The sequence below is a fragment of the Dendrobates tinctorius genome, unplaced genomic scaffold, assembly GCF_039654945.1.
Source record: "Dendrobates tinctorius isolate UK_male_01 unplaced genomic scaffold, ASM3965494v1 ptg000070l, whole genome shotgun sequence".
Lineage (NCBI taxonomy): Eukaryota > Metazoa > Chordata > Amphibia > Anura > Dendrobatidae > Dendrobates > Dendrobates tinctorius.
Window position 1 is genome coordinate 14,862,501 of NW_027361738.1, and position 15,536 is coordinate 14,878,036.

A 15,536-nucleotide genomic window follows, 5' to 3' on the forward strand; every position below is an offset into this window, starting at 1 on the left:
TGTCAGACATGGGCACACAGGACACAATTCTCTTTGGTATTCATATTGTATAAATTTAATATACAGTTGTGCCATAAAGTTTTGAGACTAGAGAAACTTGGTTTTCACAATATTTTGCCATTTCAATGTTTTTAGATCTTTTGATCAGATATTTCTATGGTCAGTGAAGTATAATTATAAGCAGTTTACGAGTTTTTAAAAACTTTGACAAATACATCTCGAGTTTATACAAACATTCAATACTTTCAGTGCGGACCCTAATTTTTCAATCCTTCTGCAATTCACCCTGCCAAGTGCATATCAGCTTCTAGGTCATATCCTGACTTATAGCATCCCATTCTTGCCTAATCAGTGCTTTTAATTTATAACAATTTCTATGTTTTTGTTTGTCCACTCATGTTTTAAGAACTGACCACTTGTTCTCAATAGGATTGAGCTCTGGGGAGTTTCCTGGCCATGGACCCGAAATTTCAATGTTTTGTTCACTAAGCCACTTAGTCATCACTTTTGCCTTGTGAAATGGTCTCCATCATACTGGGAAAAGCATTGTTCATCACCAAATTGCTCCTGGATGGTTGAGAGAAGATTCTCTTGGAGAATGTTTAGATCCCATTCTTTATTCATTGATGTGTTTAAGCAAAATTGTGAGCGAGCCCACTTCCTTGTATGAAAAGTCCCCACACATGAATGGTCTCCGTATACTTTACAGGACTTAGGCTGTGTGCCCATGATGCGATTTTTAAGCGTTTTTGCCGCGATTTTCGGCGCGAAAACGTTTAAAAATCGTGTACAGAACGCCCCTCATGCATTTCTATGGCATTCCGCACATGCTGTGCTAATGCTGCGCTTTTTTCCGCGGCGGAAACGCATCGCGGAAAAAATCGCAGCATGCTCATTCTTTTGTGCGGAATCGCAAAGAATTGCCACGATTCCGCACCCATAGGAATGCATGAGAATCGCTCACTTCCCGCATGTGGCTATGCCCACCATGCGGGAAGTTAAGCGTCTCATGTGCGGTTGGTACCCACGGTGTGGAGGAGAGGAGACTGTCCTCCAGGCCCTGGGTACCATACCCCTGTAAAAAAAAAAATAAAAAAAAAAAAAAATCGGGGTATATTTACCTTCCGAAGTCCCGCGCTGCATTCCCGGCCTAAGCGTTCCCAGTAATGCCTTGCGGCAAGGTCATGTGATGACGTGGTCTCGCGAGATCGCTATAGTAAAGCAAGACCAACGTCATCACAGCTCTCGCAAGGCATTACTGGGAACGCTGATGCCCGGGATGGCAGCGCGGGACGTCGGAAGGTAAATATACCCCGATTTTTTATTTTTTTTATCATTTTTCACATTCTTTTACTATTGAGGCCGCATTGGCGGCCTCAATAGTAAAAACCTGGTCACACTTGTCAAACACTATGTTTGACGAGTGTGACCAACCTGTCAATCACTTTCCAAGCGATGCTTCAAATCGCTTGGAGAGTGCTTGAGAAAATCGCGGCAAAATCGCGAACAGAATCGCGGTAAAATCGCGGTGAAATCGCGGTGAAATCGCGCAGAAAAAACGCGCGATTTCTGGGAAGGAGTCCGGTTTTCTGTGTGCGTTTTAAAACGCTACGTGGGCACATAGCCTTAAGGTAGTGCTCATCTTGTAACCTTGTTTTTCCTCCAGGCATTCAGTCTTCCAGATGTTCCAAAGAGTCTGATGGTGGCTTCAAAGAAATGTGGATTTTGGGTTCTTACCATAAAATCTCAGAGCCTTCATTGGGGGACACAGGAAAGCATGGGTGTATGCTGCTGCCACTGGGAGGTTGACACTATGCAAAAACAGTTAACGCCTCCCCAGCAGTATATACGGTACCCACCGACTGGCACGAAGCTTATCATCAGTTAGTGAAAAAGGAGGAGACCCTACAAGCATATAACAAAAAATAAGAGTAAACAAAGGTGGGTGCATTGTCCCCTAATGAAGGCTCAGAAAGATTTTATGGCAAGAACGGAAAATCTACATTTCTCTGTCGCTTCATTGGGGGAAACAGGAAACTATGGGCCATCTAAAAACAGTCTCAAGGGTGGGAAAAAAAGATCTTCAAGTGAGACCTACCTATCAAGATTCACATGCGAAGATGTGAAGGTGTGAACCCTGTAGAACTTGGTGAGGGTATGAATGGATGACCACTTAACAGCTTTGCAAAGCTGCGAGGTCCACACCTGGGGGTGGACAGCCCAGAAAGCATCCACTGCACGAATGGAGTGGGCCGTTACCCTGAGTGGACGTGCTCTCTTCCGTATTCGGTAAGCTTCCAGAATGGCAGAACAGACCCAACAGGCAGTGGTAGACCTGGAAGCAGGGAGACCCTTGCGCAGACCTTCGCAAATGACAAACTGTGAATCTGTATGTCTGAAACACTGTCCTGAAGAGGTAAAGCAGAAGGGCTCTTACCAGATCCAATTTGTTTAGTGAACTTCACCGAGGATGAAGTTCACTAAATATCCTCAGTAAGATGAAAAGCAGAAACCACATTAGGAAAAAAAGAATGGAAATGGACATAAAACCACCTTGTTCTGGTGGAAAACGAGGTAATGAGAACGACAAGAGAGCTGCAGGCTTGGAAATTTGCATAATCGAGGTAATGGCAACCAGGAAGGCAACCTTCCAATAAAGAAATGTGGGAGACACCTCATGCAAAGGTTGGAATGGAGACTCCTGGAGAACGTAGAGAACTAGGTTGGACCACAGGGTTCTACTGGAGGCCAATAGAGATTAATGGAATGGGCGACCCCCCCTTGGATGAAGGTCTTGACCTGCCGATGAGAGGCAAGATTACTCTGAAAAAGGATAGAAAAGGGACACTTGTCCCTCAAGAGAACTAAGGGAAAGACCAAGTTCCAGAACTCAACTGTAAAGACAAAATGGAAGGCAAGTGAAAATCCATTGGGGCGAACCGATTCGTTGTGCACCAGCGGAAGAAGACTTTCCAGACACCGTGATAGATATGAGAAAAGGATGGTTTCCTTGCTTTTATCATGGTCTGAAAGACTTGATCAAAAAAAAGTCAGACTTCAGAATCGCGGCCTTAACAGCCATGCTTTGATCTTTTTGACTACCCTGGGGATCAGCGGTAGAGGTGGAAAAAGATACAGGAGAATGTACTCAGGGAATCAATAGTGCATCTGACCCGATTGCTATTGGGTCATGGGATCTCGATACAAAACAAGGAACTTTGGGGTTCAGTCTGGACACTATCAGATCAGCATCTTGGGCCCCTCCATCTGAGGCAGATTCACCAGGAGACTGACTGGTTCAGTGACCATTCGCCAGCGGAGAGACCCTCTTGGCTGATAGTCTACGGCCCAGTTGTGCACCCCTGGGATGTGTATGGCTGAGATTGTTGGAACATTGTTTGCCACGCGACAGAATCCGAGTGACATCTGACATCACCTCTTGACTCAGAGTTCCCCCGCTTGGTGGTTGATGCATGCCATCGCAGTGGCATTGTTGGAATGGGCTCAAATGAGGCGAATGAAGAAGCACTGCAAGTCGAGCAGAGCAAAAATGATTGCAGAGTTCCAGAATGTTGATTGAGAGGGATGACTCCTGAGTAGTGTTGAGCATTCCGATACCGCAAGTATCGGGTATCGGCCGATACTTGCTGTATCAGAATTCCGATACCGACTTCCGATATTTTTTCAATATCGGAATTCGGCATCGGAATCGGAAGTTCAGTTGATTGACGGCCTGACGTCATCATGATGCGCGGTGTGTGCGCATCATGATGCGCCGTCATTTCGGGCCTTCCGGGGGTCTCTGCCGGCCTGCCGGGGGGCTGTGCCGGCCTGCCGGGGGGCTGTGTGGACTGCCCGGGGTCTGTACCGGCCTGCCGGGGGGCTGTGCCGGCCTGCCGGTGGTCTGTGCACCCTGTGGGGGTCTGTACCGGCCTGCCGGGGGGCTGTGCTGATGTCCGGGGGTCTGTGCAAGCATCGTCCGATGGGACTACAAGTCCCATCGGGCGATGCCTGCTACCATGACAGTGATTGACACATTAGCCAATGATGGGACAGTAGTAGTCCCATCATCCGGCTAATGTGTTAAATGTTAAAAAAAAAAAAAAAAATACTACATACATACTACATGCGTGCTACATACATACTACATGCTACATACATACTACATATATACTACATGCATGCTACATACATACTACATATATACTACATACATGCTACATACATACTACATACATACTACATGCATGCTACATACATACTACATGCATGCTACATACATACTACATATATACTACATGCATGCTACATACATACTACATACATACTACATGCTACATACATACATACTACATACATGCTACATACATACTGCATGCTACATACATACTACATACATACTACATACATACTACATGCATGCTACATGCATACTACATGCATGCTACATACATACTACATGCTACATACTACATGCTACATACTACATATATACTACATGCATGCTACATACATACTACATGCTACATACATACCACATACATACTACATATATACTACATGCATGCTACATACATACTACATGCTACATACATACCACATACATACTACATACATACTACATGCTACATACATACTACATATATACTACATGCATGCTACATACATACTACATGCTACATACATACCACATACATACTACATACATGCTACATATATACTACATGCTACATATATACTACATGCATGCTACATACATACTACATGCATGCTACATACATACTACATATATACTACATGCATGCTACATACATACTACATGCTACATACATACCACATACATACTACATACATGCTACATATATACTACATGCATGCTACATACATACTACATATATACTACATGCATGCTACATACATACTACATGCTACATGCATGCTACATACATACTACATACATACTACATGCTACATACATACCACATATATACTACATACATACAATACATACATAGACATACAGTACATATAACATAGAGTAACATACTTACCAATACTTGTCACATTGTTCCCCGAAGCCATTGTCTTTTCCGGAATAAATATTAACATAACAAACCACAAAAATACTCACCCACGATCCGAAGCAGTCCACGAGTGTGTCCCACGACGATCTTGGGTAGAGAACTGCAGCATCAGATGATGCTGCCGTTCTCTACGGGCTGCAGGAATCCAATGACGGAAGGTAGGTATCCTTCCGCACTGTATTCCTCCGCCACTTAAAAAAAAAAAAAAGTCCCTAGTCTCACTTTATGCCATTGCTGCGTGGGAATTTCCCACACAGCAATGGCATAAAGTGAGACTAGGGACTTTTTTTTTTTTTTTAAGTGGCGGAGGAATACAGTGCGGAAGGATACCTACCTTCCGTCATTGGATATCTGCAGCCCGTAGAGAACGGCAGCAACAGCTGATGCTGCAGTTCTCTACCCAAGATCGTCGTGGGACACACTCGTGGACTGCTTCGGATCGTGGGTGAGTATTTTTGTGGTTTGTTATGTTAATATTTATTCCGGAAAAGACAATGGCTTCGGGGAACAATGTGACAAGTATTGGTAAGTATGTTACTCTATGTTATATGTACTGTATGTCTATGTATGTATTGTATGAATGTATTGTATGTATGTAGTATATATGTGGTATGTATGTAGCATGTAGTATGTATGTAGTATGTATGTAGCATGCATGTAGCATGCAGTATGTATGTAGCATGCATGTAGTATATATGTAGTATGTATGTGGTATGTATGTAGCATGTAGTATGTATGTAGCATGCATGTAGTATGTATGTAGCATGCATGTAGTATATATGTAGTATGTATGTAGCATGTAGTATGTATGTAGCATGCATGTAGTATATATGTGTTATGTATGTGGTATGTATGTAGCATGCATGTAGCATGCATGTAGTATGTATGTAGTATGTATGTAGTATATATGTAGTATGTATGTAGCATGTAGTATGTATGTAGCATGTAGTATGTATGTAGTATGTATGTAGCATGCAGTATGTATGTAGCATGCATGTAGTATATATGTAGTATGTATGTAGCATGTAGTATGTAGCATGCATGTAGTATATATGTAGTATGTAGCATGTAGTATGTAGCATGCATGTAGTATATATGTGTTATGTATGTAGCATGTAGCATGCATGTAGTATGTATGTAGTATATATGTGGTATGTATGTAGCATGCAGTATGTATGTAGCATGCATGTAGTATATATGTAGTATGTATGTTGCATGTAGTATTTATGTAGTATGAATGTAGCATGTATGTAGTATGTAGTATGAATGTAGCATGTATGTAGTATGCATGTTGTATGTATGTAGCATGTAATTTTTTTTTTTTTTACATTTAACACATTAGCCGGATGATGGGACTACTACTGTCCCATCATTGGCTAATGTGTCAATCACTGTCATGGTAGCAGGCATCGCCCGATGGGACTTGTAGTCCCATCGGACGATGCCTGCACAGCCCCCCGGCAGGCCGGCACAGCCCCCCGGCAGGCCGGCACAGCCCCCCGGCAGGCCGGCACAGACCACCGGAGCCTGCACAGACCCCCTGGCAGGCCGGCACAGCCCCCCGAAAGGCTGTACAAGGGCAGGAAAGGGTTTTTCTTATTCCGATACCGGAAGTCCCATAGACTTGAATGGGACTTCCGGTATCGGAATCGGCGATACCGATACTTTTTTTAAAGATCGGCCGATACCATCCGATACGATACTTTGAAGTATCGGACGGTATCGCTCAACTCTACTCCTGAGCGATCCAGATATTAGATGGATTACAGCTTGTGCAGATGGTCGAGGTCTGACCATAGTGAAACCTTTTATTACAGGAAGAACATACAAAATGAAGGACAATAGGAGTTGGATGGGAGTGAGACAGAGTGAGAGAAATGGCAGAGAAAGTGCCATGGTGTACAAGAGCTGGGGAAGAGAGCTGCCCCCAGTGGCAGAGCTTACTGGGACCCTAGGTCCTGTGTCCTGGGGCATCGAGTCTGCGAGGATGAGGAGACACGATGCTGAGGTGGCACTACAAGGAGTGTGGGGCTACTGTGGTGACTGGAGTCATGTGTGAAATATGGCATAGAGCAAGGTAGGCAGTGTGCAAAAGCACACGCAGAGTTCCCACTCGTTGAAGCCAGCAAGAGAGCAATGTCAAGAGACGGTGAGCAGAGTTCTTATCGATGGGGAGAAAGGAGCTGAAAGGTCGGACGTGGTTGGTGTGTCCAGCCAGGAGAATCTTCATACGCGATTGGCTGGCTGGGGGGCGTGTACTAGCTCCAGGGAATGCCCAAGCTGAAGTCAGGTACTAAATTTCTAAATTTATACTTTGAAGCTACAGGGTAATGAGGAGGAGCGTGGGAGTCACCGCAGGGCATAAGAAAGAAAAAAAAAAAAAAAAAAAAGGGGGATTTTTTCTTTTTTTTTTCCAGGAAAATAAAAACATTGAACTCTGTAAAGATTATCATTACATATTATGATTGATAATTTAATTACTTTATTTTTAAAAAGGTGACCCTTCACTGCTGTAGATACGTCTCGAAGATCCTCAATCCTTCTTCACAGACCTTCAGACGGCTGGCGTCGAGGACCTGGGCGCAGACCTTTGGGCAGCTGGCAGGTAAGATCCGTCTTCCCAACCTGGATGAACTGATTCTGGATGGCAAGTGGCCTGGGGTGTAGTGGCGAGAACCAGTCCGCAAGCCCCAAACACTCTTGATGTGTTAGAGGGGATAGGGTTCTGCCTGGTAGATATGAGAGGGTACAGTAGTGAACAGATCCACACTGTGCTCCTGGGTCTCTATGACGGAGAACGGAGTGACAACCACTCCGTCGCCAAGAATCACAAGCTGAATCTGAAAAATAGAAATCAATAAATTGCAGCCCTGTGTCCACCTCCTACTGACATTAAAGCTAAAACTGATTGCTTCGTGCCAGTCAGTGGGTATATACTGCTGGGGAGGAACAAACTTTTTTTTGCATAGTTTCAACCTCCTAGTGACAGCAGCATACACCCATGGTTTACTGTCCCCCCCCCAATGAAGCGACAGAAACAGGGATTTTTGTGTGTACTCACCGTAAAATCCTTTTCTCTGAGCCTCCTCCTCCTTCTCCTCCTCCGCAGTATACACCCTCTGCTGGCTCTATCCTGAACCAGTTCAGTGCTAAAGCAGTAGGAGCTCACAGATAAACAAAAAATGCAACATGTCAAAAACAAAGAATAACCACAAGCCAACAGGGTGCGTGCAGTGTCCCCGAATGATTGGCTCGGAGAAAAGGATTTTATGTGAGTACACACAAAAATCCTTGTTTCTCCTTCGCCTCATTGGGGGACACAGGACCATGGGACGTCCTAAAGCAGTCCCTGGGTGGGAAACAGCACAACAGCTGAAACCTCTTGTACCAAAGGATTAAATCTGGTCTACAGATGTGATACTGCCGATTGCAGAATTCATCTGCCAAGGGCTGCATCTAAAGAGGCTTCAGAATGAATGTTGTAATGCTTAACAAACGTGTGAAGACTGGAACAAGTCGCAGCCTTACAAACTTGCTGTGCCGACGCCTGGTGCCGAATGGCCCAGGAATCCCCCACTGACCGAGTGGAGTGTACCTTGATCCCTGCCGGGATAGGCTGACCTCTGACACGGTAGGCCTATTGGATTGCAGAGCGGATGCATCTGGCTATTGTAGCTTTAGAAGCAGGTAGGCCTTTTCTGTGTCCATCCGGAAGCACAAAGAGGGAATCCGATTTGCGGAAAGACGCTGTCCTGGAAATGTATTTCCTGCGTGCTCTCACCAAATCCAAAGTGTGGAGAGCATTCTCAGTACGATGGATCGGAGCTGGGCAGAACAAGGGCAAGACTATGTCCTTATTCAGATGAAAAGAAGAAACAACCTTAGGCAAAAAGGCCAGAGACGTCCTTACCACCACCTTGTCATGGTAAAAGACCAGAAATGGAGGTTTGCAAAACAAAGCCGCCAATTCCGAGACCTGCCTGATGGATGTTACTGCCACAAGAAAGGCAACTTTCCAAGAAAGAAGGAGCCCCTTCCCCCCTGCCGACCGCAGGTGCTGCGCTACTGAGAGTGGAGGCAGCAGAGCCGGGTCCTCAGTGTGGTGGGCCCAGCTGGGGATTGTGGCTGCGCAGCTCCTCCTCAATCGACCTTCCCTTTGATAGGGAGGTGGAGAGGGCTCCTTCACCTCCTAACATCAGCCACTTTCAGACAGTGGTGGTGCAGTGGGACCGCACGGACCCCGATGGAAGCCTCTGAATGTTACCTGAGGTAATTCTTCGGTGGAGAGGCAGGGAATTTGTCCAGCTGAAGTCCTGGCTCCAGAAGGGGGTACGTGGGGGCGTCACCCCATGTTCCCGTCTGTTGTCGGTGTGGGGAGAGCGGACCCATTAAAGGGATCCGTCGCCCCTAAGGAGAGCCAAGGCCTGGTATTGAGGTTGCAGGTGGGTGTACGGGGAGACGACACTCCGCGTTCCCACCTGTTGATGGTTTTCGGAGGTCGGGACCTTGAAAGGCACAGTCGCCCTTTTGAAGATTTGGGTAAAAAGTTAAATTAAAAATAAAAAATTAAAAATCGGGGTCTGAAGCCAGAACCTCGTGCCTCCGACGGACACTAAACAAGAACTGGTTCAGGATAGAGCCAGCAGAGGGTGTATACTGTGGGGTAGAAGTTAATTTCTTTATGTATTTGCTTAGTGTCCTCCTAGTGGCAGCAGCATAACATCCATGGTCCTGTATCCCCCAAAGAGGCAAAGGAGAAAATAACATTACCTTAGTCCTCTGCAGTTCCATCCCTTTACTTCCTGCAGAATATCAGTCTTTGATGTTTTCCTTGGAGAAAGGTGGCCATTTTGCTGTTATTCTTGACACCAGGCCAGCCTCTGAAACAATTTGTCCACTGTGCGTGCAGATGAACTGACACTTGCCTACTGCCATTCCTGAGCAAACTCTGCAAGGATATTGAACTGATCCTGTAGTTGAATCTTGTTTAGGAGACTGTCCTGGCACTTGCAGGACTTTCTTAGGAACCCTGAATCCTTCTTCACAGGCACCGAACCTTTCTCTTTGAATTAGATTTTTGCGATTAAAGGGAACCTGTCAGCGGATTGTGCACAGTAGCCTACACACAGTGTCAGATTGGCGCCATTATACTGATTAAAATGATACCTTGGTTGATGAAATCCATCTTGCAGCAGTTGTTTAATCTTTATTTTCAGTTAATGATATGCTCGTGCCCTGGGGCAGCTTGCAGAAAGGTTTTTTTTTTTTTTTAAGTATGAACATATATTCATTATGCAAACTAGGGGGCAGGTCACTGTGGGATCAGTGACCTGTCAGCAGTCTGCATTATGAATACCTAAGCAGCTCACCACATGAAGATCCCCCAAGACCCCCCTCCTCCACAGGCCGCCCCGGAGCACAAGCATATCATTAACTGAAAATAAAGATTAAACAACAACCACAAGACGGATTTCATCAACCAAGGTATCATTTTAATCAGTATAATGGCGCCAACCTGACACTGTAGGTTACTGTGCACAATCCTGATGACAGGTTCCCTTTAAAAACTGATAAGGAAACCTAAAAATCATTGTGAAAAATTGAAGAAAAAGCATTTAATATATTAAGTTAAAGGTCATTTTCAGATAAGAGTCTGAAAACAAATAAATGAGAAATTGATGCGTTGAAAATTAATTTTTATTCTTACCACATCTGAACATTCTTGAATCATTTTCTGGGCCAAACTGTATTCTTTCCAGGTCTCCTCTAAAGCATTTAAAGAAGATGGAGCAGATAGTTGTTCCTGACTAACAGCCTTAACGGCTTCCAGAAGATCATCAGCAGCGGTCATGTTGCCATTTTCACGTCTGCCAATATATAAGTTATATGAACACCAAGAAGTTTAATACCGAAACATACTGCATCCCATTTCATCATATCCAGCTAACACTCACATGCACATAAGTGTAGATTTGGTCAATTGCCATTTGTAATCACATAGATATTTTAAATCAATCTTAATGAAGGATTAACCCTGTTTAAAATATTAAATTACTCACTAGGCCAAGCAGTGACGTTATGTCGCCACCACTGGAGGCAATCACTTAGCACAGTGGATCATACCGTCTACATCCGTAAGGACACTGCGCTCAGCTATGGACTGTAGCACTTTTGTTGTTACACGACTGCGGCCAAGTAAAAGCCGAAGCAATGGAGAGAGGCAGCACCGAACTTTGGAAAGCTCAGATTTTTTTTTTTTGCATCAATGAGAATATGGAGTAATATCTTTAAATGGAACCAGTCAGCATTTTCTTTTTTTGGATATAACCTACGGCCACCACCTTTCAGCCCCATGTGACAGCATTCTATAATGCTGCACATATAACTCCAATTCGCCCTGCAAGGCAAAAAAAACAAAACTTTTATTATACTTGCCTACAGGGTCGTCTGGTTGGATGGGCGTCACTGGTCTTGGTCCGATACCTCCTTTCTTCTTGCGATGACATCCTTCTTGCTTTGTGTGGAACGTCCAACGTCATCCACACAGTATACCCCAATACACTCCTGCTCAGGCGCACTTCTCTGCCGAAAGCAGAGGAAAAGTACTGCAGTGTGCATGTGGCCCTTTTGTCCTTCCACACTGCAATACTTTGCTTTGCCCTCTGTAGTGTTGAGAGAAGTAGGCTATTTGTGGCCAATTTAACACAAGCTTGAGATATCAAACAAAAAATACCCACTATTTTAAGTCTTCATTTTTTTTTTTTTTTAATTCGTTTATTAAACCATAGACAGGATATACAATATACAAACTAGCAAATGATGAGAAATACCATATAAAGCATATATGTTTCACATGACATTAATTTCAAGCAGTGTGTGTATATCGGATGCTTACAGAACATAATGTCAATTACCTTACATTGGTCTGCATGGTATTATTCAAATAATAAAACATGTCAAACATCTAAACCATTACTATAACTACAAAACAACAACTATTTGCAGCCAGTGTCCACATAATTAGTTCTTTATCATGCGATATCTCCATCCTACAAAGTGAGCTGAGAGGAATTCCACCTCTCCCATATCTTCTCAAATTTACCGGGGCACCCTCTCTTTTGGTACAGCAAACGCTCGTATGGTATAATCGAGTTTACCAATTCAATCCAGGCCCTAAGGGAGGGACCCGAACTTCCCATCCACCGCAGTGCCAGTACCTTTCGTATCATAAACAACGTCTCCTGCAAGAAAATCCCCGTATAGTGTACCCATGTCTCGTCGTCCCACACCCCAAACAGACAAACTAGTGGCTCAAGGGGAACAGGAATTTGTACCAGGGAAGTTAATGATGTCACCTCCTTCCAATAATGTGCTATAATTGAACACTGCCAGATCATGTGAATAAAGTCTGCATCTAATGAATGACATCTCAGACATTCCGAAGATTGGAATCGGCCCATCTTAAAAAGTCGAGTCGGAGTCAAATATGATTGGTTTATAATGTATAGTTGTATCATTCTGTTGTTAATGGCCGGAGACACTTTAGTTGGTGACTCCAGGATTTCCTCCCACTCCTCTGTGTATCAGGGATAAGCCTTTCCCACTTCCCTTTAACCGAGCATATGGCGGATTCCGCCCTTACTGACAGCATGTATGTGTATAGAGAGGAGACGAGACCCTGGGGACCCTGCGATTTGAGAATGCCTATCAAGGGTAGAGACGAGATAGCATTATTTACACCCACATATCTCATGTGCCATTGAAAGGCTGACCTCAGTTGCAAACATCGGAACTGTGACCCTGGAACATCACATTTAGCACAGGAGTAAATCTGCTACATATGGGCGATCTGCTCATCCCTCATATGTAGCAGAGCCGATCGAGTTGTGCATGCTTCAAGCCTCCTATGGAGGCTATTGAAGCATGCCAAAAAAAAAAAAAAAAAAAAAACTAAACGTTCAAATCACCCCCCTTTCGCCCCAATCAAAATAAAACAGTAAAAAAAAAAAAAATCCCACATACACATATTAGGTATCACTGCATTCAGAATCGCCCGATCAATAGAAGAAAAAAAAAGCATTAACCCGATCGCTAAACGGCGTAGCGAGAAAAAAAGTCAAAACCCCAGAATTACGTTTTTTTGATCGCTGTGACAATGCATTAAAATGTAATAACGGGCGATCAAAAGAACGTGTCTGCATAAAAGTGGTATCATTAAAAACGTCAGCTCGGCACACAAAAAATAAGCCCCACCCGACCCCAGATCACGAAAAATGAAGACATTACGGGTCTCGGAAAAAGGTGGGTTTTTTTTGTTTGTTTTTTTAGCTAACTTTGGAATTTTTTTTCACCACTTAGATAAAAAAAAAGAACCTAGACATGTTTGGTGTCTATGAACTCGTAATGACCTGGCAAATCATAATGGCTGGTCAGTTTTAGCATTTAGTGAACCTACCAAAAAGGCCAAGCAAAAAACAAGTGTGGGATTGCGCTTTTTTTGCAATTTCACCGCACTTGGTAAAATCAATGGTGGTGTTCAAAAGTACAACTCGTCCCGCAAAAAATAAGCCCTCACATGGCCATATTGACAGAAAAATAAAAAAATAAAATAAAAAAAAGTTATGGCTCTGGGAAGAAAGGGAGCGAAAAACAAAAACGAAAATAACCCCAGTCGTTAAGGGGTTAACCATCTCCAGCAATGGATATATTAAGTTGCAGATCAAACGTGCTGCATTGAGAAATATGAACGCCCAGATATTTAAAGTGTGGTACAATAGGCAGCAAGGAGCAAGGAGAGAGTCTCAAGTCATGGCATCGGGGTATGGGAAAGAGGCATCAGGGCAGACATCTTCCAATTTATATACAGGCCGGAATATTTACTGAATTTGTTTATAGTGGCGAATACTCATGTCAGTGTCTCTTCCTCCCTATCCATAAATATTACCGTGTCGTCAGCATATAGGCCTATGGTATCCACCCGATCTGCTATCTCTATGCCCATAATAGGGGAAGTTCTTATGTGAATTGCCAGTGCCTCTATTGCAAGAGCAAAGAGGGCCGGGAAAAGGGGACACCCCTGACGAGTCCCCGTGTAGAGAAAAGGACTCAGATATGGAACCGTTTACGATGACACAGGCTTTAGGTTTCATATATAATGTAGTAACCCATTTTAGGAACCTATCCCCAAATCCATATTTCTGCAAGCATGCGTGGAGGAAGGGCCACTCAAGGGTATCAAAGGCCTTGGCTGCATCCAACGATGCCAATGCCCACTTATTGCCCGGCATCAAGGAGCTATATTGGACTACCGACTGGACCCGCCTAATATTAATGGAGGTGCTTTTAAAAAGGCATAAAGCCTGTCTGGTCAGGGTGTATAAGTTACAAAATGATTGAGTTCAGCCTGGTAGCCAAGATTTTCGTAAAAATTTTATAATCCACATTTACTAAAGATATGGTGCGATAAGATCCACAATCTAAAGGGTCCTTCCCCTCCTTCATAAGCACTATTATATTAGCTTCATAAAATGACTCCGGCATGACCACCCCAAACACCGACAACAAAAGTGGCGCCAAAATCTCCCGGTATTTCCTGTACAACTTGATAGGAAACCCATTCGGCCCAGGGGCCTTCCCAGAGGCCATATCCCTCACGGCATCTTCTATCTCTTCCAAAGTGAATTCAACGTCCATAAAGGCCCGCTGAGAAGTACTCAATGTGGGAAATGTTATATCTGATAGGTAGTCTAGACACCCCTGGCTATCAACGTCATTTTTAGAGTTGTACAGAGAACGATAATAATCATGAAAACAACCCATTATTTCTTCAGTTGAGGATACCAATGTACCGTCTAAGTTGCGGATCTGTAATATTGTGTTGATGCACCAAATAAGCCAAAAATTTACTGGACTGGTTCCCTAGTTCAAAGTAGGATTGGCGAGTAAAGAATAGTTTACGTTTGGATTTAGAGTCTATGTGTTGAGTATATAATCTTTGGGCAGTCAACCACTCCACTCTATTGCCACTAGTTTGATCAGATATGTAAGCGGCCTTTGAATCTTTCAAACGTTGCTCCATCTCGTCATCCTCCCCCAATGTCACCAGTTTGATGTAGGAAATCGTAGAAGATAAGCAACCCCTCAAGTACGCCTTAAGGGCGTCCCAAAATAAGTTGACATTCCGGGGTTTCGGGGCGGGAGGAGATGGAGCTATGCAATTGGTCAATTGTTCTGTCAGGTGACTTTACCAACTTCAGCCAGAAAGGGTTTAATTTCCATACTATCCTACTACTTGGTGGGCCATATTTAAGTTTAAGAATGACCGGACTATGATCTGAAATCCCTCTACTACCATGCTCAATGTTACCTACCCATATTGCCAGACCGCTGGATCCAAAAATGTAATCTATGTGAGATAAGGAACGCTTTGTGGATGAATGGCAAGTATATTCC

At 43.8% G+C, this 15,536-nt stretch overlaps 1 protein-coding gene across 3 annotated transcripts in view; it reads right to left on the reverse strand.

Annotated features, from left to right (window-relative positions):
- The window catches only part of STK31 (serine/threonine kinase 31), a 171,717-nt gene that overhangs the window by 101,100 nt on the left and 55,081 nt on the right, over nt 1–15,536 (reverse strand). For all 3 annotated transcript variants that reach the window (XM_073581407.1, XM_073581406.1, XM_073581405.1), the window contains exon 10: nt 10,792–10,951. In XM_073581407.1, coding sequence (XP_073437508.1) covers nt 10,792–10,951 — 160 coding nt within the window. The remainder of the gene's footprint in view (nt 1–10,791; nt 10,952–15,536) is intronic.